Below are 23,905 nucleotides of genomic sequence, written 5' to 3' on the forward strand. Positions count from 1 at the left end.
GCCGTGGCAAGGGGCGGGGGGGGAGGGGAGAAGCATTGTCTACTGGATGTTGTAGTCCCACCTCAGCCAACCACGCATATCATCTCTGGTTGGGAAACTACGAATCCCATGAGGCACCGGACGGCGCAAGCTTTCCGGTCTGGCGTCTGACGTCTCTCCCGCCACTGAATCGGAAGTTCGGGGCTGCAGTTGAGTTGAAATGGGCACTGGCGGGCGGAGCGGGCAGCGGCCGGGGAAGGGGAGCGCGGATGGAGTGACAGCGACTCCCGGTGCCTCGGCTTCCTGCCAGTACAGGTGCATTGAATGCAACCAGGAGGCTAAGGAGTTGTACCGAGACTATAACCACGGTGTGCTGAAGATAACCATCTGTGTGAGTGAGCAGGTGTGGGGTGCCCTTGGGGAAGAAAATGGCAAAGGCGGGATTTGGGGACTCCGAGGGGTAGAGACCTCCGAGGAGAGAGTCTTCAGTTCGTTGCTGGACATTTCCGCCCTTTGTGTGAGCTAGGATAATGAGAAGAAAAGTCACTCACTCTCCTACTGGGCGAAGGGACCTGCGTGGTGGTGACGACCTTCGCAGTCTCGAGAAATTGAGAGATCGAGTGAGAGGGCGTTTGGGTCCGTGAGGTAGCTAAAACCACTCATTCTGTTCTCCCTGACAGGGTTGTTGCCATCCTGACCCTCTACAGCCCGTGTTGTACTTTGTGCTCAGTCATTCCTGCCAGCACATGTACTCTTTTTTTTCTTCCATTTAAAAACAAACGATAAAACGGTCTGGACCCTACTTCCACCTTTAGTCTCTGCTTTTTTTCTCCTTCGCTTGTTTTCTCCTTATTTCCTCTTCCAACTTCTCTTGTGCTAGACTTCCCACGCACCATCTCACTGGCAACTGTTCTCCTTACCATTATTAACATCCATCTGTCAGATCCACTACTCAATTCTCAGTTAACCATCAGCAGCCTTTTGAAACTCGGTGTACTTACCTGTCTCCTGCTGAAATGTAAGCTGTACAAGAAAAATGTTCATTTATTAATGTATCTGGATCAACTAAATAGTGCTTGACACGTAGTAGGTATTCAGTAAATATTTGTTGAGTGAGCCATTTTCAGGTTTTATAGATTTGCATATTCTCAACCATTCTGCTACAAGAAAGAACAGTATCTTTTTTTTATGTGGTCTAAACTTAAGGACTTTGGAACTGGGCCAAGTAAGTGTTTCATCTGGACGCTAATGATAACTACACAACTGTGAATATGATTATGGTCTTTTATCCAAAGAGAAGTTGATATTTCCTTAATGCATTTCAGTTATTGATCAGCAATAATATAGAACAATCTTTGCTGTTATTGACATTCGGCTAAATAACAAAATTCCTTTCCAAATCATTAGATGCTTGCTCCTTATTGGATTTTATGTATAATGAGGCAATATAATTATTGGACAGCTGTTTAGGTCAGGAGCCATGACCACCTCCTCCTTTCCCTCCTACACTGTACTCTTCCACATGCAGTTATATTCGGAAGATAGAACAATGATACAGTACATTATGGACTCATTGGACACAGCCATTTCATAATGAGAGTATGTAATGTTCTCATTTTTGTCATGCCAATGCATAACAAATTGTATTCTATAATAACATTACTCAGGGAAAAGCATTTGATGCCAGAGTCACAGTTAAACCAGAGTGGTTACTTCATCTCTTCTGAGATAAAGTTTTTAGATTCCAAGGTGTTTGTTCTGAAGTTAATATCCAGTGTTTCAGAGTGGTACAGCAGATAATTCATGCATGTTTTAGCCATATATAGCGACTGATGTCCCAGCTGTAGTTTTCATCCTGAGATGTTTTCCTGTTATTCTCTTTCTGCTGCCATTCCTCCAAGTTCTTTCTGGATTTCCCTGATTTTCCTAATATCTCATGAATGCCCCGTACTTTTAACCATTTCTTCTGTTATAGCTTTTCAAGATTAGAATTATGCTTGATAATACAATACTTTTGATATTGTATAATAATATAGGTCCCGGCCTTTCAGAAATGCTCAGTTATTTGTTAAATTCGTATGGTAACAAAACAAGATCTGACTCCTTTAAGATTCTCAGTACTACTGTGGTCAGTCCCCCACTCTTGGGATGCTAGATGCAAAGATAACAAGACACAGCCCTTACCCTCAAGTGGCTTAAAATCCAGAGGGTTCCACTTACCATGGCATTAAAACAGAATTGAAGGTGAATGGGAAAGAGAACTGTCCTAGAACTGTTGGGGAAGGCAAGAGGAACACAAATTTTTATGAACAGTTGGTTTAGCTGGTGTATAAGAGATGTGACTCATGTGGGGTTTGAAGAACACAGCAGAGCAAAGTCAGTCCTATCCATGCATGATTGAGGTGATAGAAGCCACCATCTATAAGTTCCCACAGTGTGTCTGGCTGCTGTGCTGTAGGAGTTTCTTAGACAAAAACCTCGCCTTCAGGAAACTTATATATTAAGCATCATTAAAAGTAGCAAATAATATGAAATGTAATCATTTTGCCAAAAGGAACCATATATAGCAAACATATGTAGCTGTTTTACTATATGTGTGGGGTTTTGTTTGTTTTATTTTTGTGGTTTTCTTCTTACCTTTATGAGGAAAGCTGGAAGAAGGTTGAAAGAAATATTGGTAGGAAAAAAAACAAATAATAGAGGGATACCAAGAAAAAGTTAGGTGTATAGTACCTGGAAGGGAAACAGAAGGCTTGACTGAGGCTTCATTGTTTATAACACACTCAGAGTGTTATGGAGGGAAGATGGACAGAGAACATAACAAATGTGATCGATTAATTGGTGTCACCCTGTAACTCATCCATCATAGCACATATCAGACTGTGTCCCAGACACCTTTCTACCTAGCTCTTAAAACTGGAGGTTAGACCTAGGACTAAACATGAGTGACTAGCATTTTGGAAATGCCTGGTTCACAAAATGACTAAGGAAAGAAAGCTATTGCTCTGAATACAAGTGCCACTCTAAAGACACTTCGTCAGAAGAGTGAATGTGGAAGAGGAAACAGCTGCTGCATCTGCTGGTTCTGGTTTCTGCGTAACTCCTCGAAGTTATCAAACTCCCCAGTTTGTCTTGTAGTACTGTCTGAAGATCAGGTTACAGAAATTTTGAAGAAGACAACTAGGGGCCTGACCTCTTAGCAGTGTCATTTAAAAATAAAGTAACATCTATGATCTTAAAATGTTCTATGTAGGAGGGTCCGGCGCGATGGTGCAGTAGTTAAGGTCCTCGCCTTGCACGCCCCGGGATCCCATATGGGCACCGGTTCTAATCCCGGCAGCCCCGCTTCCCTTCCAGCTCCCTGCCTGTGGCCCGGAAAAGGACGGCCCACGGCTTTGGGACCCAGCACCCACGCGGGAGACCCAGAAGAGGCTCCTGGCTTCAGACCGGCATAGCATCGGCCATTGGGCTCTCTTGGGGAGTGAATCATCGGACAGAAGATCTTCCTCTCTGTCTCTCCTCTCTCTGTATATCCGCCTTTCCAATAAAAATAAAAAATAAAAAAAATAAATCTTAAAAAAAATGTTCTGTGTAGGAAGGGAAAAGTGTGTGCCACATGGGCAGCTCAAGATGGGTAAGATGGGGGGTTTGAAAAGCAGCTCTTGGCAGGACTGCCACTTTCTTTGTGGCTCCTGATCAGATGCTACCTTACTCATTGCTGTAAGACTGCTAGTTCTTTATGCCTCAGATCAAGTAGCTTCAATTTTTAGGTAACTGCAGTTCTCCCTGGATGGTGGGGAAACCATATCTGTTTTTTGTAATGATATAAATGAAGAAGCTATTTTCATTGGAAGCAAATCCAAATTTTCAAATACAATTTCCAAATTACATTTGAAGCACGGGATTAGTCTGGTACTTTGATTTTTCTTGTATAACTTTGAGGTAACTGAAAGACTGTCCCATCACTTCCTTTATTTCTATTTTGTCCTCTCAAAATTGCAAAATGTTTTGTTTGACTTGTTGCACTTGGTTCATGAAGGGAATGGAGCACTGATGCAGCTTTGTAACCATTACTGCTTTACACATCACGCTTCCAATGAGCTTGTTCTCGTTTATCTGCAGTATGTTGGTTGGTTGATTGATTTGTTTGTTGGAGTTTCTAAATGACTATTCCCATCATTCAGTTCACTCCCCAGCTGCCTGCAGCTGGCTGAAGCTGGGAGCCAGAAACTCAATCCACCTCCTGTGCAGGTGGCAGGAACCTAATTACTTGAACCTCTTGGGGGTCTGCCTTAGCAGGAAACTGGAGGCAGGTGTTACAACCAAGGTACTCTAATGTGGGTCATGAACATTGTAACTGCTGGTTGAAAAGCCACCCTCCATCGGTGGTTTTCTATATCCTGATGGTTCTTGGATTTTGATCACATGGTAATCACATGTGTCTAGAAAACCTCAACTGTATACAAGTGACCTTTCATGCGGGAAAGGCCATTTAATAGGAACTACCAAGTGGTTTTTGTGACCATCTACACAGCCAAGTTCCTTACACACATCTCTGCACTCTCCACCACTTCTGCTGAAGTAGAGACCACTCAGGGTTAACTGGAGCCAGTGAGGTGGGGAAGGAATGGGCTTTCCTGGCTTCTGTCACCTCAGGATTATTGGAGCCCACTTGGAGCTTGGGGACGGGCTTACTTTGCTCCAAATCATGTTTCAGGAACCAAGAAATCACAGGTTATCTATTCAACAGAAAATAATTTGTCTATGAACGTGCATTGTATATTTATTGATTTGCTAAGAATCACTACAAATCAAAAGGGGGATTGAAAATAGAATTCTTGAAAAATTTAAATTAGAAATTCCTGGGATAATTTTCCAGCTAAAATTAGTATTTAAATCAAGCTTTATTTTAGCTTTACTTCAAAATAGTAACATTCTAGCCTTAAAAATTATATTTGGTCACTTCTGGAACCAATTTTATATAGATGAACATTTTGTATCTGAATGGAAGTATATTTCAAAAAATGGTGAGATGATGTGATTGTTATACTAGTCCAAAGTAATTTCCTACTGTAAAGTCCTTAAGAATCTCAAAATGTATGAATTCGTTTGTTCTAATATTTTCTTGCATTGTTTCAGGAATCCTGCCAGAAACCTGTAGACAAATATATCGAGTATGATCCTGTTATTATCTTGATTAATGCTATTTTATGCAAAGCCCAGGCCTATAGGCATGTTCTTTTCAATACTAAAATAAATGTAAGTGATTTTTTTAATATTACTTAATGCTTTGGTATTTTAAGAGAATAAAAAGTTTTGGCAAACGTTTAAAACATTACAAAAAGGAATTCTAACCTGAGTATGTTTTTAGCATGTATGGAAGTTTCTAGAAATAACAAGTGTTGATATAGACAGGTACTTACTGAAAGTTTAAGGATGTGCTCACTGGCAGGAAACTGACAAATCATTACCTATTCATTAGTTACATGTTAAAGCACTAACTTTGAACAGGGTAAAAATTAAACATATTTATGTATGAAAAGAATGAAATACTGACCAAGTAAACAAAAGAAACTATTTTAAAGCATAGTTTCTTGCATTCTGTGTTCTGCATTTAAGGGAACACATGAGGTAAGTGACAGCAGTGAGTTTAGTCAGCAAAAATTCTAACATACAAAGTTGGGTTTTTCAAAATATACATTTAATTTATGCCTGGTAAGTTCGAGTGGAATTGACAGATAAAAGCATAGGCTATCTAGATTGAAAAAGAAAAAACCAGAAAATCATATTTTCAGGTTCTAAGTTTGAAAACCAGATAAAGGATACTTTTTAATGTGTGTAGTTGCATGGGACAAACTTATGTATGTCAGGAACTTGATTTAGCTGGCTGTCTTGTATTATCTGCTTAAGCAAGCAGCTCTGAGTTTTGGCTAACAGGGATGCTCACGCTGCAGCTTATTTGGCCCTGTTACAGTCTGAGTTGCCTGACCAGAGCACTGACTCTCAAACTTTGTTGCATATCAGAATCTCCTGGTGGTGGCATGGGAGATTGACCCTCCCACCGCCAAAACTGAGATCTCCCCAGAATCAGTTCAGTCAGAATCTTTAGGGATGGGATCTAGGCATCTTGATTGAAACTCCTCAGGTGACTCCAGGGAAGCAGAGTGCTAGCTGATTAGCATCGGTACACCCCCTGGGATCTTGTGATTTACACCTATGCTGCCCCTTTTCGACTTCACGTTCATGGGAGAAGTGAACAGAAAAGCTTGCAGAAAAAGCCAATCCATGTTGCCTAGTGTTAATTTTAGCTAAAGTTTCAAATACTCGAGAACCTCGAATTCATCTCTACCTTTAAATTGCTCTCTTTCAAAACATGTCAGTGTACACTCATCCAACCAGAGACACGTACCTGAGTCACTCTGGGCTCGGTTTTGTGTACAGGACTGATGTCAGAAACCGTAAAGCTCAACTGCCTGTTCAAGCAGTGATTCTTAACCAGTCCTGCAGATCAGAGTCTACCCAGGGAACTGTTTCCGAATGTGCAGGTCTGTTTATTACCAGAGATTCTCAATCAGGATTAGGTCTAATCGTTGATTATTTTGGAAAAAAATATCTTCCCATGTGATTCTAATAGGCATTATAGCTTAAGCATCACTGAGTTATAGTCTATGCAAGTAGCTACTTAATTAGGCAGTTGTGAATTTGCAAATCCACTACATAGGGATTTTCTTCAAAACTATGGCTAGTGAGCGATGTCTGTTCCTGCTGATATTAAATACAACTATTTCTTGACCTAACTAAATGGCAGTGTCTTTGTCAGATCCACGGAAAGCTATGCGTGTTTTGTTTGCTTTGTGAAGCATACCTGAGGTGGTGGCAGCTTCAAGATTCAAACCAGAACACTGCGCCTGATGACTTGATCCGATATGCTAAGGAATGGGATTTCTACAGAATGTTTGCCATCGCATCTTTAGGTAAGAAACCTCGCACTTTCCATTTTCAGTTCACTGGTACAGATTGTTCTGATGAAAATGAAACCACAGTCTTGAAACCTGACTTTTATAGTTAACATAGGAAATTTCAGCTCTGTCCCTACCCTGGTGAGTTTGCCTAAATATAACTGCTTTCTTTTTATTTGTTACTACAGTATACTATAAACATACTTACCAGACAGCAAAGTTTCATAGGATATTTTGAATATTACTATTAAATGGTAATAATAAATAATTCTTAATAAAATTCTTAAATTCTAGGTTGTGATTATTCAATTTGAGTGGATTACCCAATCTCAACTTTATTAAAATAAGTTGACAATTGCTAGATTTTACCCAGTATTGGGTAACTGTATAATCTGATGCCACATATCTAGTTGAGAAAACCTTTTACACATCTGCTTGTAAACAGGGAAATCTGCTATTTCCTCAATTCCTTAATTCAGAAAGTGCTTTTCATCAGAATTTGAATTTATGACATAAGTTATCATTTTTCCAGGGTCAGAATTGGGTTGAATTATTTTCAGTGATTATTTTATTACCAGTGTAAATGCTTCTCTTTTTCTAAATCCTATGATGATAATGAAGTAGCATTTTAGTAGTATGTCTCCACTGTTCTCCAGTGTCATATTTGTGGCCTCGTGTCTTTTCTCTATTGGCCCTTACTCCCTTGGTCATTTACTGTCTCCTCAGAATTCCCAAGTGTCCATCTCTAATCCAGGCCTTTCCCCTGATCCCTGGACTCTGTGTCCTTCTACCATTGTCACTTGGATAACTGACAGATCACTATATCCCAGACCACACTCCTCATCTCGGCCTCCACTCAGCTCCTCCCCATCTCAGTTGCCACCAACTCCCATCTTTTGGTTGCTTACACCCAGAAGCCTTGGAGTCATCCCTGATGCCTCTTCCTTTGACAGTGCCTAGCCACATGTCAGCAGCTCCTGTTGGTTCTACCTTCACAATGTTGCCATTGCCACACTAATGTTACCCACTCCTTCCACAGCTATAATGCTGATGTAATCCACCTTCATCAGCCGCCTGGATTAACACAGCAGCTCCCTGGTTACTAGTCTCATTCCCTGGCAATCTGCCCATTCCAGAGCTACCATCTCCCATATGTGTTCTGACCCAGCTTGTCTTTTGAGCTTACCTCACACACACCAAATGAGCTTCCACTGTGAGACATGTGTGTTTGGTTATGCTTGCAATGCCTGTCTCTCTGCTGTCCACACGTCTGATTCTCTCATCCCCTCCAGTCCTTACTTAAATTCACCTTCTCAAATGAAGCACACTTTGACTGACCTTACCTCCTCCCTCCCTTCCCTCGGATACTTCTGATTTCCTGTTCCTGCTTTACCTTGCTTTCCTTGTACTAGCCATCTACCGTTATCTGAGAAGTCCTTCATTATTTATTCTTATAAAGATCTGTCTTTTGCTCAGTAACTAAAAACCGAATGAGGGACAGTGTGTTTTTTGTTGGCCATTGATATAACCATGCTTTTAGGAAAATATCTGTTTTATATATAATAGGTACTCAATGCTTGTTTGATTGAGTAGATGATAGCAAACTTGCGTGTAGGCATTCTAACCTGAGCAGGCCACCATCAGTTAGTCTTCACAGTCATTCATTTATTTAAGAAATATCTATTGAGTACATGTTATCTACCAGCACTCCTTTAGACACCATGAAAAGTACATACAAGAATCTAAGCCTTCTTTAAGCTCATAGACAGCAGTTGGTTACAATTTAGTTCCTAAGTCTTAAAATCATTTGGTCACTGTGTTGCCCATTTTGTAGTAATCTTAGATACAATTTGGCCTTTGACAAATTTAATTCTTTTAAAATATGTTTGAAAATTACAGAAGGATAAATTAATATTTTATGTCACCCAAAAAACATCCCTGAGCATGTCACCTAACCCAAGAAATAGAACTTAAAAAATGTTATATGTTTTAAGGCAAAGCCTCATTCAGCATGGGTATTTAATGAAGCAGCTAATTCCCACTTGGAATTAGCTCATGTCTCTCCCGTGTCATATTGAAATGCCTGGCTCAAACCCTGGCTGCTCTGTTTCTGATCCAACTTCCTGCTCGTGCAGACCCAGGAAACCACAGATGGTGCTTCTAATACTTGTGTTCCCTACCACCTAGGTGACAGACCTGACAAATAGATACCTCCTATGTACTGTTTCACTTTCCAAATGCCCTCAATAGTTGAAGCAAGCACATGGGTGGCAGGGACCTAAATATACTTGGGTCATGACTTTCTGCTTCCCAGCTTGCGCATTAATAAGAAACTGGACTTGAGAGAAGACCTGGGACTGCATCCCAGGCACTCAGCATCTTAACTGCTAAACCAAATGCCTGCTTCATATTCTTTTTCTAATATAAAAACCAGACTTGTCTTATAACAGTTTGGAATTCCTATAGCATCTACTCTACAGTGAATCTCTTGATGCTTAACCAGAAATTTCTTTCTACTGCTACTTGTTTGTTTGTCTTAATCTAAACCTTAACTGGATTATAAAGTCCTATTGGAGTTTATCAAGAATATCTCCTAGGGCTAACATTGTGATGCAGTGAGTTAACCACCACCTGCAATGCCAGCATCTTCTATCAGGGCATCAGTTCTGATCCTGGCTGACCTGCTTCCAGTTCAGCCCCCTGCTGATGTGTTCCAGGAGGATATGGAGGATGGTTCAGATACTTGGGCCCCTGTCCCCAATATGGGAGACCCGGATGGAGTTGCACAGTTCTAGCTTTAGGGCCCATCCCATCTATTGTAGCCATTTGGGGAGTGGACCAGCTAATGGAAGATTTTCTTTCTGTCTCTTTCTCTGTGCTACCTGGCTTTTCAAATAAAAGTAAATATTTAAAAAGGAAAGAATAGTTCCCACAAATGAAGCATTTTACAGATTAAAAATACTTTTATAGGTGGTAATTGCTAGGCAGTTTTCACATATATAAATTATGGAAGTTAGAATTTCTATCCTATCCCTAGTTGTTGGAACAGACATGAAATGGGGAGATGATTTTCCCCGACATCCTCAGAGTTTCATGTCATGCCCCTGGCTCCCAACCTAGTGTTTCTTGCACTACAGTCTCCTGTAGTTGGGCAGCAGTTGCTGCTGAGCAGAGCCAATCCACCAAAGCCTTAAGTGTCTCCTGTAGGGAATATTGGGCAGAGTTTGAGAGCTGTCACAATTCCACATGTCTCATAAATCCTAAAGGCAGAACATGTGGGGGTTATCTGGTCCAGCCTTCCCTCTCTAGAATTGCTGGGAGGCCTAGCTCCAGCAGGAGACTTGACTGGCACTTGTTTGTAAAGAGTTCTCTCTCATTTTATTATATTTTAATCCAAAATCCAAGTGTTATATGACTTACCTGTTTGAGCAGAGCCTCGTATTGGACAAGCCTTTCAGTAAATCTGGTGAGAGAAAGAATGCATCTCCCTTAAAATCTCCCTTGAAAGAGATACCAAGTTTAGGGTAACCATCCTAAATCAATTTTATTGATTCTAATCATCGACACTCAGAACCTCTTTAGTTTAGCCATATTAAATTGTAAAACATTCAAAGAAGAATTTTCTATGAAATATGTGTTCCCCAGAAATCTGGTGTTACAGATATACCTTATCTACAAATAACACAGCTTAAGCAGGGGCAAGGGGTGAAGGAATGGATAGAATTAAAGACAGACTTCTTGGAATGTGCACAACTAAATAAGCAGAGGAGCTAGCAGTATAATAGTACAGTTAAAAAAAAAAAGAGATTCCCAATTAATAAGAACTGAACAGATTGTTCTGTATTCCAATGTTAGAACACCAGTAGGGCTATTGCTTCCTCCAGTCCAGACTCTTTGTATGAAATTTCTGGAAAATAAGAACTACACTAAGAAAATATAGGTAAAATGAAATAGAGGGGGCCTCATGGTGGCACATCATGCCATGTTGGAGCTCCAGTGCGAGTCCTGGTTTTCTCTGCTGTCAACCCAGCTGCCTGCTAACACTCCTGCCGCCCCCGTGGGAGATCTGTATGGAGCTTTGGAGCTTCTGGCTCATGGGGTCTGCCTGGCCTAACCTTGGCTATTGCAGACATTTGGGAAGTAATTTAGTAGGTGGAAAATGTCTCCTTCTCTTCTCTCTGCCACTCTGCTTTCAAATAGATAAACAATTCTTTTTTTTTTTTAAGTAGTCTTCTCATTCAAACAGAAGAATATTCAAAATCTCACAACTAATAAGCATTCAGTAAACCAGTATACAAAAAAAACACATCTTCCGGTATTATCCCACGCTCCAAATAGGTCTCATCTTTCAAACTTGAAAGCTTTCATTCTCCGATTTCATTTCTTCTGTAGAGATCTCTTACACTGAACATGTTTGAACAGAATCACACTTCCTAGAAAGATCTGAAAGTCAACTGCAATTCTGTTGGGGTTGTTTTGCTTCAATGGATGCTAAAGTACTTTATAAAAGAACTATGAGATGTTTGTCTGAAATCATGCCAGCAGGATCTGACACAACAGCTAGGGATTTATTTAAAAAGAAAAACAGTTTGATCATGGCAACGCATTTCCAATGAAGTCAGCTGAAAATTTGTATTTTGGAACTATGGTAGATTTGTCTTTAGACAGATATGATTTCAATAGAGACTTTCATATTTATATTTCGTATTTTCTCCATAGAACAAACTGCCTATTTAATTGGCATTTTCACCTTCTTGTGGGTGGAACGACCCATGACAGCGAAAAAAAAACCCAACTTCATTTTGCTGCTGAAAGCGTTGTTGCTGTCCAGCTATGGAAAGCTCTTGCTGATTCCAGCCGTCATTTGGGAACATGACTACACGCCTCTGTGCCTCAAACTCATTAAAGTGTTTGTCCTTACATCAAATTTCCAGGCAATCCGAGGTATGTTTCTGTCTTCACTCTGCCTTCACCGCTTTCCACCCACATCAAAACTTAGAGCCTTGTTTCTAAATCACAGTGTTTCTGCAACCTGAGTGTCGAATAACCTGCTGAACACTCTAACATGTGTGTCTGGGGCAGAACCTTGGTGTTTCACATAACCACTGGGACGGTATCATGGGCCACATTTTTCCTGCCTGTGTTCTCTGTCCTCTTAGGTTAGTCAGGGCAGCCATCATTACTTGTATGTTATGAATGAGCTGGTGGAACTCTGTAGGCGAAGTGGCCTGACCAAAGTTACATGGCTAGGCAGTTGTCACACGGGATAGATGCCAGGCACCCGTCTCTCAGCCCACGGCAATATCTGCCACACCAGCAGAGCAGTAAATGGTCCTGTGTCCCAGAATTGTACCCATAGTACACACTGTGCTGTTTTAAAATATATCTGTTACCTGACACTTTTATCATCATGCTTGTCATCTTACAAATTGATACATCATGGCGTATCTTTTTGCCCTGTTAATGTCTTTATGACTTTGTCATCTCTTTTTTATTTTCCTCTTTAATATTCATGATCTGCCTTTTGACTCATGGAGGAGAAACTCAGCTTTTTAATTTTATTTATTTATTTAATTATTTATTTATTTTGTAAGCAGAGCCTTTGCTTCTTACAGGAGGTTTACCAGCCGGAAAAATAGGACATGACCACCACATAGACAAACAGGAACAGATACAGATTTTTTTTTTCCCAAACCAGCTTTATAAGACACTTGAAGTCTTTCACATGTCTGATCATTTACTGTCTTTTCTTCTGCAGTGACCCTCAACATCAACCGGAAGCTCTCCTTCATGGCCATCCTGAGCGGCTTGCTGCTGGAAAGCACCATGGTGTACTTCTTCCAGAGGATGGAGTGGGATGTGGGCAGTGATTGTACCATCTATAAATCTCAGCACTTTTGAAGAGGTACTGAAGACATGCAGCTTGCCCGCCCTCAATCAGATGTCCTCACATTAGGCAGACAGGATAGTAAAAGAAGTGGGTGCCCTCCCATGGCACCACCCTTAGTGTGCGTGGCATTGCCTCTGGTTTGCCGTCGTCTTCCTCAAAGACCCCGAGTCCCTCACTGTAGTTCCATGTTGACAACAGCGTGTTCTTGTTGCTTCTGGGGGCCTACCTTCAGAGTTTCTCATTCACACCCTCACTCCAGCCATTTCTGCTAAGCACCAGACTCTGAAATCTGTCCCCCTGACAGTTGCCATCTGACCGTTCCTCTCCCTTCTTCCCACCATCTTCTTGTTCTTGCTGTTATTGTTGTTTCTCTTTCTACCTCTAGTCCCTTGACCTGCAGCTTCCCTGGCCTGCCTTGCCTCTTTCTTAACCACACTTGAGGCTGTAGGCACTGTTACGTGACATTCCTAAGTTCTAAGAGCACTATTAGCTTTTTGCCTCTCACCATTCATGCCTCACTGAGGCTGTTTTGCCCAGTCATTATTCACTGAGCTTTGCAAGATTTTCTTGCAGAAGCCCTCTTTGCTAATGCATAGAATCCCCACAGGTCCTCCTGCTGCTCCTCCGTCTTGTAGTCACCTGCAGTCACCCTCCCCTGAAAGGGCCTTCAGGTGGCTGTGTTACATCTGCTGCATGCTCCTCACCACCTCCTCTGTTCTGGCTTTGCTGAGAATTGAGCTACTTGCAGTTCTTTGAGCTGCCTTCTCCCTTACTTCAAAGCGTCCTCAGTCATCCACGTCCTTCCCTGTCTCATATTGTACTCCCCTGCCTCTCTGGGTCTGTATCTGACCTGTGTATGTTCCATTCTCTCTGAGCACAACCAGACTTGGAGATTGTAGTCTCCCAAGTAAGGATGCAGGATCCTGGGGCAGAAGGCTAGGCAGTGAAGGAAGCAGTTGTGTTCACAGCTTTTCCCAGAGAAAGCTGCCACCTTTTTGCTCTCTTCTTCCTTGTTCTGTTGCATCCCCGCCCCTGGTGGCTGCTGCAGGCTTCTCTGCCTCTCCTGAAGCACCATTCTCTAGCCCCGCCACCCCAGGCTCCCTTTGTGCCCGTTGCTCCTCTGCCCATCTGTGTCTGCAGGGGTGTTGCTGCTTCGTTTATACTCTCCGTATTGGCTCTTTCTTCTCTGCCTGTGGACATGCATAGCTCTTTATTCTAAAACAGGGAATTTAAACCTGCTTGCTCTGGTTCTTCCTTTTTTTTTTTTTTTGTTTTGTTTTGTGAAATGTGCTTTCTCCTAGAATCACCTGAGTCTTTGGTCCTACAGTTCACAGAAAGGCAGTTACCAGATCCTTTGCAAAGTTCTCCACCTCTCTGAGCTGGCCTCTCCTGCAACACCTGCCTGTTCCTCTCCTGTGGCTCTTTCTCCTTCACTGACTTCCCTGCCTGTGCCAGGGTTCTGTCCCAAACCTGCTCCTTTTCCATCTCACTGTGTCTATTTCTGTACACATTCCTTCCGTATCTCATACCTCCAGCTCCTCCTCCCTACCAGGTCACTGTGACCTGACCACTCCCTCCTACATGATGCCAAGATGGCCCTGCCACTGCCTTAAACAGCAGCAGCTCTAAAATTGTACTCTATTTGTATGTCTCCTTACTGACACAAGGTCCTTTCTTGGAAAATTTTCTTTCGGTTTTAAGATTTACTATTTGTTTGTTTATTCATCTGAAAGGCAGAGCCACAGAGACAGACAGACACAGAGAGAGAGATGGTCCTTTCACCCATTGATTCGCTACCTACATTGCCATCACAGCCAGATCTGGACCAGACCAAAGCCAGGAGCTGTCAGCTCCATCCTGGTCTCCCACATGGGTGACAGGGGCCCAAGCACTTGGACTGTCCTCTGCTGCCGTCCCAGTTACTTCCAGGAAGCAGAGCAGCTGGGACTTGAACTGGCACTCCGATATGGGATGCCAGCATCGCAAGCAGCAGATAGCCCATCGCACTGTGGTGTGGACCACCACAACTTTGCTTAGGAAGTGTTCTTTACCTCTTTTCACTTAGGGTGATCCCTCATCATCTTGTGCCTAACAGCATCACAGCTAGCCTTTAACAAACCATGTCAGCGCCATGTAAATCATAAAGCACGACTCCCAGATCCCTGTGCACTTTTTAGTCCTTTCTTCTTGCTGCCACAGGAGTTCCCTGCCTCTCCCTCATGAATGTCTGTGTTTCTGTGGCATGTGGGAAGGCCCTCCGCAGCCTGATCTTCAGTTTCCTCCCCAGTGTGTTGCTGTCCCTAGTCTTCATTTGCTGCGGGTCTGCTTTGCCTGGCAATCTCCCCAGACCCCAGAATACCCTCTTCCTACCTCGTCTGACAGACATCTTTGCTCCTCTATGGAATGAAGCCTTCCCAGAGCCTCCTGTTTGTACCACTCGCTCTGCCCTTGACCTAGAGTCACCCTGCAAAACCTTCCAACACTGTCCCAACATCAGATGTTTTCTCCCTGATTTTTACAAATGTTTCTACTTGTCGGACCACCAGTGCTAATTTATAGTTAAGGAAATAAGGGCATACACATGTAATCATCATGTTACACATATTTTTCTGCCTTAGTTTACCTCATATTTTATATTTGCCCATGCGTTCTGTTCACACCCCTTCCTCAGCCCAGTTCAAATTTGGTGCTGGGAGAGACCCCACTCCGTCTTCCTCTGTATCTGCCAGAGTCCAGGAGCTACCCTTAGGAAGAAGCATTTCTGGCTTGATTGATACCAGGGTGTGCCATTCTGATTTCTTGCATTGTTATCCACAGCTTCATTCATCTTTACTAAGTACCATCCATGCCAGCTATATCTGAAAAAAGAGAAGGCACAAACTAGACACCAAGCTCCATATATCTGATGAGTAAAATGAAGCAAAGATTTGGACATGCTTCCTCAAAAGACAGCAGCAGAGGTTCAGTAAAATGCAGTCCTTACCCACCCACCCCCAGCCCTAGGAAACCAGCTAAGCCACATGTGTACAGATCCTCGGAGACACACACAATGTGACCTTCACATACCCAGAAACATTGCCACAGCGCTGATGTGTGCAGCCAGTGCAGGTTTATGCGTTGTAGAAAACCGCAGGTAAGAACTCAAATTTCATGTATAATAAAAATATAGATTTCATTCCTTTAATATGTTTATATCTTTTTATTTAAATGTCAATATACTGACCTAAAAATAGTATTTTATGCTCTGACTAGCAGAAACACATTTAATAAAAACGAAAGCCTTTCAGAATAAACTGATATTTTGTATACTTTCAATTCATGAACTCTTAGAAAATAGACATATTAAAAGCCACTGAATTGTATATTTTACAAGGATGAACTATGTCTCAGTAAAGCTAATTTTAAAAAGAGGTAAAGGGAGCAGCAGCATGGCAGAGCAGGCTAAGCCTCCACCTGCAGCTCCAGCATTCTATATGGATGCCAGTTCATGTCCCACCTATTCCATTTCCCATCCAGCTCCCTGCTAGTGGCCTGGGAAAGCAATGAAGTATGGCCCAAAGCTTTGGTACCCTGTACCTACATGGGAGACCTGAAAAAGCTCCTGGCTTCAACCAGCTCAGCTGCAGCCGCTGTAGCCGTCTGGGGAATGAGTCAAGAATGGAATACCTCTCTTTCTGTCTCTCCTATCTCTGTATTTCAAGTAAAAGAGAACAAATCATTAAAAAAAAAAAACATGTATGGAAGATGTTAAATGACGAGGATATAGGAATACTGGCACGGCCATCTAAACTGCTGCTATTATGCCTGCCTCCCATATATGAGTCCCACTTGGAGTTCTGCTTCTGAATGAGGTTTCTGTTGATGCATCTAGGAAGGCAGCAGATGGCCCAAGTACTTGGATCCCAAATGGAATTCTGGGCTTGTGACTTTGGCCTGACCCAGCCCTGGCTATTGCATGCCTCATTTGGAGAGGGAACCAATAGGTTAAAACACCTTTTTCTTGGCCTTTAAATAAATCTTTTAAAAATAAATGACCTAGACCCAGGCCCCACCCGCCTCCATCATGGTGTGGGGGATAGGATTGGGGAGGGGGCGAAATTGGGACCTAGGGATTTAAACTTCCAGCAGCCTGTTGGCTGCTGGTGAGTGCCAGACCGGGATTGTCTCCATGCTCAGAGCCCTGATTCCAGTCACCGCGTGCACATGGTGGCCTGCTCTGGGGTTTTGGGGCTTTGAATTACTGGTTAGGTATCTCCATGTTAAGCCCACTATACTTCTGGATGTCATTTAATCCTAAAGAATCCCAATGACAGAGTAACTTTTCTTTTGAAGGTTAGCGAGGGTAATGAGACCTAGTAGGTTGGAGGAGAGGGACCAGATGATCTTTATGGATAAGACTGATATACCAAACTCCTTTAAATACTGTGTAGTACTTGTAATCACTGAACTCCAGTCCATGCAAAAGCTAAGGCTTGAGGCTTGTCTAGCAGGACCATATCCTATTACCTGACATGATGATGGATCAGGAAACGGGTCTTATTAGGCAGGGCTATGACATTAAGTAGCACATGACAGAACCATATCCTGGGGTAGATTCTGTGGGGGATGTGTGGGCCAAAACCCGTGGAAATACTAGCCCCACTGGTTAGCTCAAGAGTTGAAGGGGTGTTGGAATAAACTAGGTGTGACTAGGAGCCTGCCATCACTCACAGGTAAAGGAACCCACAACAGTCTGGACTGGTCAAGGCAGCAACATCCAAATGTGCATCCTGAATAGGGCGTGGGATAGGCCGGGCTGCAGTGTTCATCAGCTCATACAAGGCCAATAGGAAGGCTAGACTATACCAGACACTGGCCTAAAACCCAATGGCATGTGTGAGAACTGGGTCTGGGAGTGGGTCAAGTGGAGGAACTTGGGAAACGCCCCTGGTGGATCATAGTTTGAGCTGTTGAACACATGATCCAGACCTGGGGGTCAGACAAGCTGGGCAAAGTAGCTCCAAAGGCTGGCTAATATGTGGATTGGTAATGGAACAGGGTGTACCAGGCAGGACTGAGCAAACCTTAGCCCACAAGCGAAACTAGAAACCAGGATGGAGCACAGGTCATGCCGAGTTAGGCTCTTGCACCTACTGGTCTGCGTGAGCCAGGGACGCCAAGATACAGTGTCTAAGGCAAGGGCTGGGACAGGTGAGGGGCTGTGCCAAGCTGAGTCAGAGCAACTACTGGCATGCATGTGATATATGGGGCTAAGGGGACACCCTAGTTGGGGAGCTAAGGGGACATCCTAGTTGGGTGGAGGTTCCCACCAAGGAACACAGAGCTGGAATGAGGGCTGTGTTCTGATCAGGATACAGTTATAGTCTCACTTAGCACAAATGTGGACTGGGACTGGATGCACTAAGCTGGGCTAGACTCCAACACCATTTGGTGCTCTGGAGGACCAGGGTAGATGTAGGACAGACAAGGCTAAGTCTCAGCCTCTACTGAGCCATGTGTGAGCTGTATGTGGGCATAGACGAGCCATGGCTGGGCTGAAACATCCAACAGTAAGAACCAGCTTGAGTTGAAGGCCAGTCAGGAAAAGCCACTATTCCTGTTAGGACAGGCAGTGAACTGAGTAGGGCTGGCTCATGGACTCCCTGGTGTGCGCAAAATCTGCATTGGGAGAGGTTCTGATGGAGGAACCTGGGCAACTCCTCTGGCAGGACACAGACCCGGCAGGTAAGCGCAAGAGGCATGAAAGGAAACAGCCCAGAATAAGCCATGGAAAGTTTCCCACTGGCATACACTTGGCATGGGTCGGGGGCAGGCCAGGCTGAATCAGTTCACATCATCTACTGGCAAATCCAAGCACCAGAACAGAGTGTGGGTTGAGCCAGATTCGGTCGCGCCATAAAACCAGTGCACATTATGGAATGCCAACATGAAGCTACCTGTACCAGATTTGACTGCAGCACCCAACCAGCACACGTGAGAACCAGGAAAGGAGGGGGCAGAGCCTGAAGGGGGAATATGGGGGTGCTCCCCTATTGGACGGCTACTCCCACTGGAGAGCGTGGGCTGAAGGGGCGCAGACCAGACTAGGCAGGGCTATTACACCTGTGCGCCTCATGTGACCTAGATCAAGGAAAAGCCAGGCTGGGCTGATTGTTCCTATTTGTGCAAGCATAAATCAGAGTGGGTGAGGGTTGTTTGGGCTTTGCCGCAGCATCAACTGGCAGATGCTAGCACAGGGGGCTAATTCTGTCGAACTGCAGAACCACATGGAGAGTGCATGATCTGGGAGTGGGAGTAGCCTACAAGGGAAATAGTGGGTTCCTCTGTCTTGGGTTACCACCCCCACTGGAGGGCACGAAACCCAGGACAGGGGCTGGGGTGGCTAGACAGAAAGGCACCCAACAGCATGTGTGTGGGCTGGATAGTCGGGCTCATCGGGTTGAAGTAGGGTTCAATGTCCATTGACATGTATGAGAGCTGAATGGGATGTGGGACAGACTGGACTAGTTTGCTGTATATACTGGCAAACCAGGATATGGGGTGGGCCTTGTGGGGGTTATTGTGAGTCGCTCCGACTAGGCTGCAGCTCCCACTGGTTTATGCGAGGGCCAAGTGTGTGCTGGGCAGAACTAGTGCGTACTGCAACACCCATTGGTTCGCATGGAAGATAGCACTGGAAACAGAACCAACCCAGCAATTGCAACCACCAGCTGATTAGGGCAATGGACTGTGCTGGGCCCTGTACTTGCTAGTACATACAAGAATCTGGTCTGGGAACACCTCAGACAAAGTCTCTTTGGGGATCTCCCCAATGAAACTGCTGGACTCAGAACCCTAACCCTGAAAAGACAGAAGACAGAACAAGTCAATCAACCACCTCAGCTATATGTTGGCAGTGAAAAACTAGGCAAATGGAGACTCTAAGATGAACTATGTCAATCAGTGGATTCTTCAACAACCTCATTGTGCTTGGAGTGGCAAGGAAGGCAGCAATTCATGGCTGTTGAACTATCAAAACCACTAGAGCAAGACCCTTGGAGCATGCCCCACATTGGGACCTAGGATGGGTGGGAGACTGGGTGGGGCTTCTCCCTTAAAATACCCCTTTACCTCACATACATGAAAGAAACAATGTGGAAGGGCCCAGTGGTGTGGCCTAGCAGCTAAAGTCCTTGCCTTGAATGCGCCGGGATCCCATATGGGCGCCAGTTCTAATCCTGGCAGCTCCACTTCCCATCCAGCTTCCTGCTTGTGACCTGGAAAGCAGTGGAAGATGGTCCAGGGCTCTGGAACCTTGTACCCACATGGGAGACCCAGAAGAGGCTCCTGGCTCCTGGCTCCTGGCTCCTGGCTCCTGACTTCATCAGCTCAGTCTGGGCCATTGTGGCCATTTGGGGAATGAACCAGCAGTGAAAGATCCTTCTGCCTCTCCTTTCTGTAAATCTGACTTTCCAATAAAATAAATATATATATATATTTTTTTTTTAATTATAAAAATAAATGACCCAAGAGAATCACGTAAAGATCAACTTGTGAATGATTCCATGAGTTATACTTTATCCCCAAAGACAAGGAAAACAATATACATAGTTTAAAAGAATCTTTTTTTTTTAATAATTGGCATAACATCTGAATAGTTCCTATGCAGAGGAGTGTTGAACACCAGGTGGGGTTGTAAATACTGTGGTGATGGGGAGAAATGGTGCACAAACCAGAGAGAAAGGTCGTAAAATATAGATCAGAAAGCAGTGTCACACACTGACCATACCTTTGCTAATCTTCCATCTACTAACTCAGATAAATAAAGGTAAGCACAGCATGTGTTTCTAAATTCATACTCTGGAATGCATCCTGAATCTTTCTTGATCAGCACAAAGACATCCAGTGATCTTCAGAAAATAAAAATGAGAAGCAAGTGTTCGGACCCCTTTGCTTACAGTCAATGAGGTATCCTGGGTAAAAGATCCAAGAGCTATGGAACCTGTGGTCAACAAAGGAAGCCCACCTGAAATTCCATTTGTAGTTTTAAAATTTTTACTTACTAACTTGCAAGACAAAGAGAGATTTCTTTCCATTTGTCCATGCCCCAAATGCCTACATCAGCATGGCTGGGCCAAGTTGAAGTGAGGAATCCCACATCTCCCACATGGGGGGCACGGGCCTAAGCACTTAGCCCGTTACCTGCTCCTTCCTGGGATGCACGCTAGCAGGAAGGAGACCTAGAGAGCAGAGCTGGGACTGAATGTGTATTCCAGAATGGGATGTGAACATCCCAGGCAACTTACCCACTCTGCCAAATGCCCACCCCCCTCCCCAGCACTATTTTTTTTTATACCACTTCTTGAAGTGAGAAAAGAAAGTGAGCAGCCCCCTTCTGGTTGGGGCAAGCACAGCTATGTTTCTTCTGCAACTTTTTGATTGAAAAGTTTGTGTCATCTGTGTGCAGTTCATTTCTCCGAGGGGAAAAAGCAGAGAGGAGGAAGACCATAGCAGCCAGAACGTGGTGAGACTATTCTAAAAACCAAGTCAAGATCCTGGGAGATTGCTAACTGCATTCTCTGCCAAGGTGTGGAGACAGCGGTGGCTTGAAAAGACACTTCACCTTCCTGGGGTGTTGGTGTCGAAGGCAAGAAGTGCATGAAATATGTCAATACAGTGTGATGCTTGTTGAATAAGGAAGTTTCCAGTGAGTGTTAGACACTGAGTAGGAAAAGCAAAGGAAAAGAGTAGTGTTTTCCCTGGCCCCCTTCTGTCTGCAATGTCTTTGTTTCTGGAACATCTTGTGTAACATCCTCTATTGGAGTGATCACTGGTCTTCAGAGGGCTCCCTTCTTGGCTTAACAGGCTTCACAAATCACACCAAACAACAGATCATCAACTCATGAATAAAAAGTCAGTAATAGGAAATGGGCTGTGTCCAGAGCCTTTTTTCTAAGGGGCTGAAATCCACAAAGATACTAACCACAGACATTTCAATGTTTATAGAAACAAAACAAACAAACAAACAAACAAACAAAAACCTCGAGAAATACAACTGATTCCTCTGTGGATGACTCTCCCATGGCCATGTGTACCGGCTTAGGACAATTACTGTCACATGTCATAGTGGCAAGGTCCGGGATATGTATTTTTTATTATTTTTAAATGGGATGTGGTCATAACAGGCTTCCGGATTCCATGCTTAGGATACAAGAGGAAAACTTTTGTATTAACTAGAGATGAAAAGCAGATGTACTCCAACGTCACCAGCATGCATTTTAACTTACATGTGTATGCTGTGAGCCATGATCTGGAGGTTGGCAATGGGACAGCAATAGGCTAATCCTCCGCCTGCAGCACTGGACTCTGATGTAGGTGCTTGTTTTGTGTCTCGGCTACTCCACTCCAAATCCAGCTCCCTACTTATGGCTTGGAAATGCAGCAGAGAATGGCTCAAGTCCTTGGACTGCTTCACCCAACATGGGAGACCCAGAAGAAATCCCTGGCTTTGGGTCAGTTCAGCTCGGCTCCAGCAGTTATGGACATTTTGGAAGTGAATCAGTGGATTGAAGATCTCCTGTCTGCAATGGCATTTCAAATAAGAATTAAATCTTTAAAAATAAATTATCTATTCACTGCGTAAAGGCAGATAGATGGGAAGTTCAGCACATAAGCCATGCTTCTATGTATCATTGCTGTCGGTTTCCCCTCTCACCCTGAGGTTGTTTGTGTGTTACCTTCACAGGCTCCTTTAAGTTTTAAAATAGCACTGTTTCATAATAAGATGCTGGACTTTGTACTTGGTAAATACTTCCAATGAAAGAACCTCAACTGAATTTGAATTGTGGTAATGCAACAAGGTGGAGAAATCCACCATGGGGAGAGGGTTCGAGGAGGAGAGGGGGGAATCCCAGTGCCTATAACACTGTGTCACATAATGCAATACAATTAATAATTTTTTTAAAAATACCACTGTTTCTACACCCATAAATTTCCATAAGGTGGTTAAGAAGTTAAAGTACTGGACTGTGTGATCCCAAGTCTGTAGAATCAGGGCAATTGATCATGGTTGAATTAATTGAGATTATCAGGTTGGAGTTTTTGAGACCAGGCCTTCCCAAATTATGTCTATCTCTGCTACCTCCCCAAAAAGAAAAATCTGAATTGAATAGCTGCATGTCTCCAACACGCAGGAAGATGGCCAGATCGCTGCTTCGATTGGTATGTGCGGAAACTACTTACGCCTGCACCTTAAGGGGAATCCGTTCCATTGAACTGTCAGAATGGCAACAAAACTAGTTGTCACTTCTAAATGAGAAATCACAAACATGGCTGGGCCTCTGGAAAAGAGGGTCCACTATGTGAGGCAGAATGGAAGAGAGTATGGTCAGTGTGCAAATGGGTCCAGGAACCAGGCTTGTGTTGTCATGAATAAGGCAGACCTGGTGTGAGGGTGAGCTGACAGTTTTCACATCTGTTATGTCTTACCTATGTTCCTTATCAACAACTAAAAGGAGTTCTTCAGCTATGATTTGTTCATATCCAATTCTCTTTCGTTTTGTTAGATTTTGCTCCCTAAATGCCTTTTGAGTTCTGCTATTAGGAATGCACACACTCTTACTTTGTGAAACATCCGCCCAGTGATCTGAGGCTGCAGACCAAGGGCGGGTGGGACCGAAGTCAGCAGGTCCTAGGCAGCCAGGCAGAAAGCTGTGCAAACCCGGGGCATCCTGAGACGCTCAGAGGCATGACGCTGTCTGCAGGATGCACTGCTGCGCGTTGCAGGAGCTGGCGCCTCGGCGAGGGCAAGGAACTAGGGCGTCACGTTTCCTCGTGACGCGCCCCCAGCGCCTACAGCTGCTGCTGTCACCACGCAGGGCTGCGGACCAAAGTCACAGGGTGCGCGGGTCTCCCACCTCCCCGGGGCCTCACCGCCTCACCGCGTGCGCGCGGGTCACCAATGAAGCCCGGGCTGGCCTTGAGGAGCGGCCCCCGACTAAGTTGGAGCTGCCCTCGTGCCTCGGGCCACCCTCGGGAGCAGCTGCAGATTCACCCTGTGAGTCATGTATGCGCTGGAGGACTGGGTTCCAGGAACGTG

The 23,905-nt window shown here is 44.0% G+C and overlaps 1 protein-coding gene across 4 annotated transcripts; it reads left to right on the forward strand.

Moving 5' to 3' along the window:
• Positions 1-13: 13 nt before the first annotated feature.
• Positions 14-16,008, forward strand: ARV1 (ARV1 homolog, fatty acid homeostasis modulator). 4 transcript variants are annotated; one of them, XM_040968149.1, is made up of 6 exons: positions 14-370; positions 5,119-5,238; positions 6,800-6,953; positions 11,658-11,882; positions 12,697-12,843; positions 15,646-16,008. In XM_040968149.1, the coding sequence occupies exons 1-5, from the start codon at positions 200-202 to the stop codon at positions 12,837-12,839; spliced, it is 813 nt and encodes a 270-aa protein (XP_040824083.1). In that variant the 5' UTR covers positions 14-199; the 3' UTR covers positions 12,840-12,843; positions 15,646-16,008. The 4 variants fall into 4 exon arrangements, with proteins under 4 accessions (XP_040824083.1, XP_040824082.1, XP_040824079.1 ...); XM_040968148.1 differs by having other exon boundaries at positions 177-370; positions 6,788-6,953; XM_040968145.1 differs by having other exon boundaries at positions 195-382; positions 6,788-6,953.
• The last annotated feature ends 7,897 nt before the right edge of the window (positions 16,009-23,905 follow it).

Source organism: Ochotona curzoniae, unplaced genomic scaffold, assembly GCF_017591425.1.
Source record: "Ochotona curzoniae isolate NIBS_2020 unplaced genomic scaffold, NIBS_Ocur_1.0 scaffold_4683, whole genome shotgun sequence".
NCBI classification, from domain to species: Eukaryota; Metazoa; Chordata; class Mammalia; order Lagomorpha; family Ochotonidae; genus Ochotona; species Ochotona curzoniae.

Bases quoted from the DNA above. Each gene is read 5' to 3' on its own strand.
- ARV1 (XM_040968145.1), top strand. From the start codon at position 200: ATGGGCACTGGCGGGCGGAGCGGGCAGCGGCCGGGGAAGGGGAGCGCG. The intron at 383-5,118 runs GTGTGGGGTGCC...GCATTGTTTCAG, and splicing joins CCATCTGTGTGAGTGAGCAG to GAATCCTGCCAGAAACCTGT. The intron at 6,954-11,657 runs GTAAGAAACCTC...TTTTCTCCATAG, and splicing joins GTTTGCCATCGCATCTTTAG to AACAAACTGCCTATTTAATT.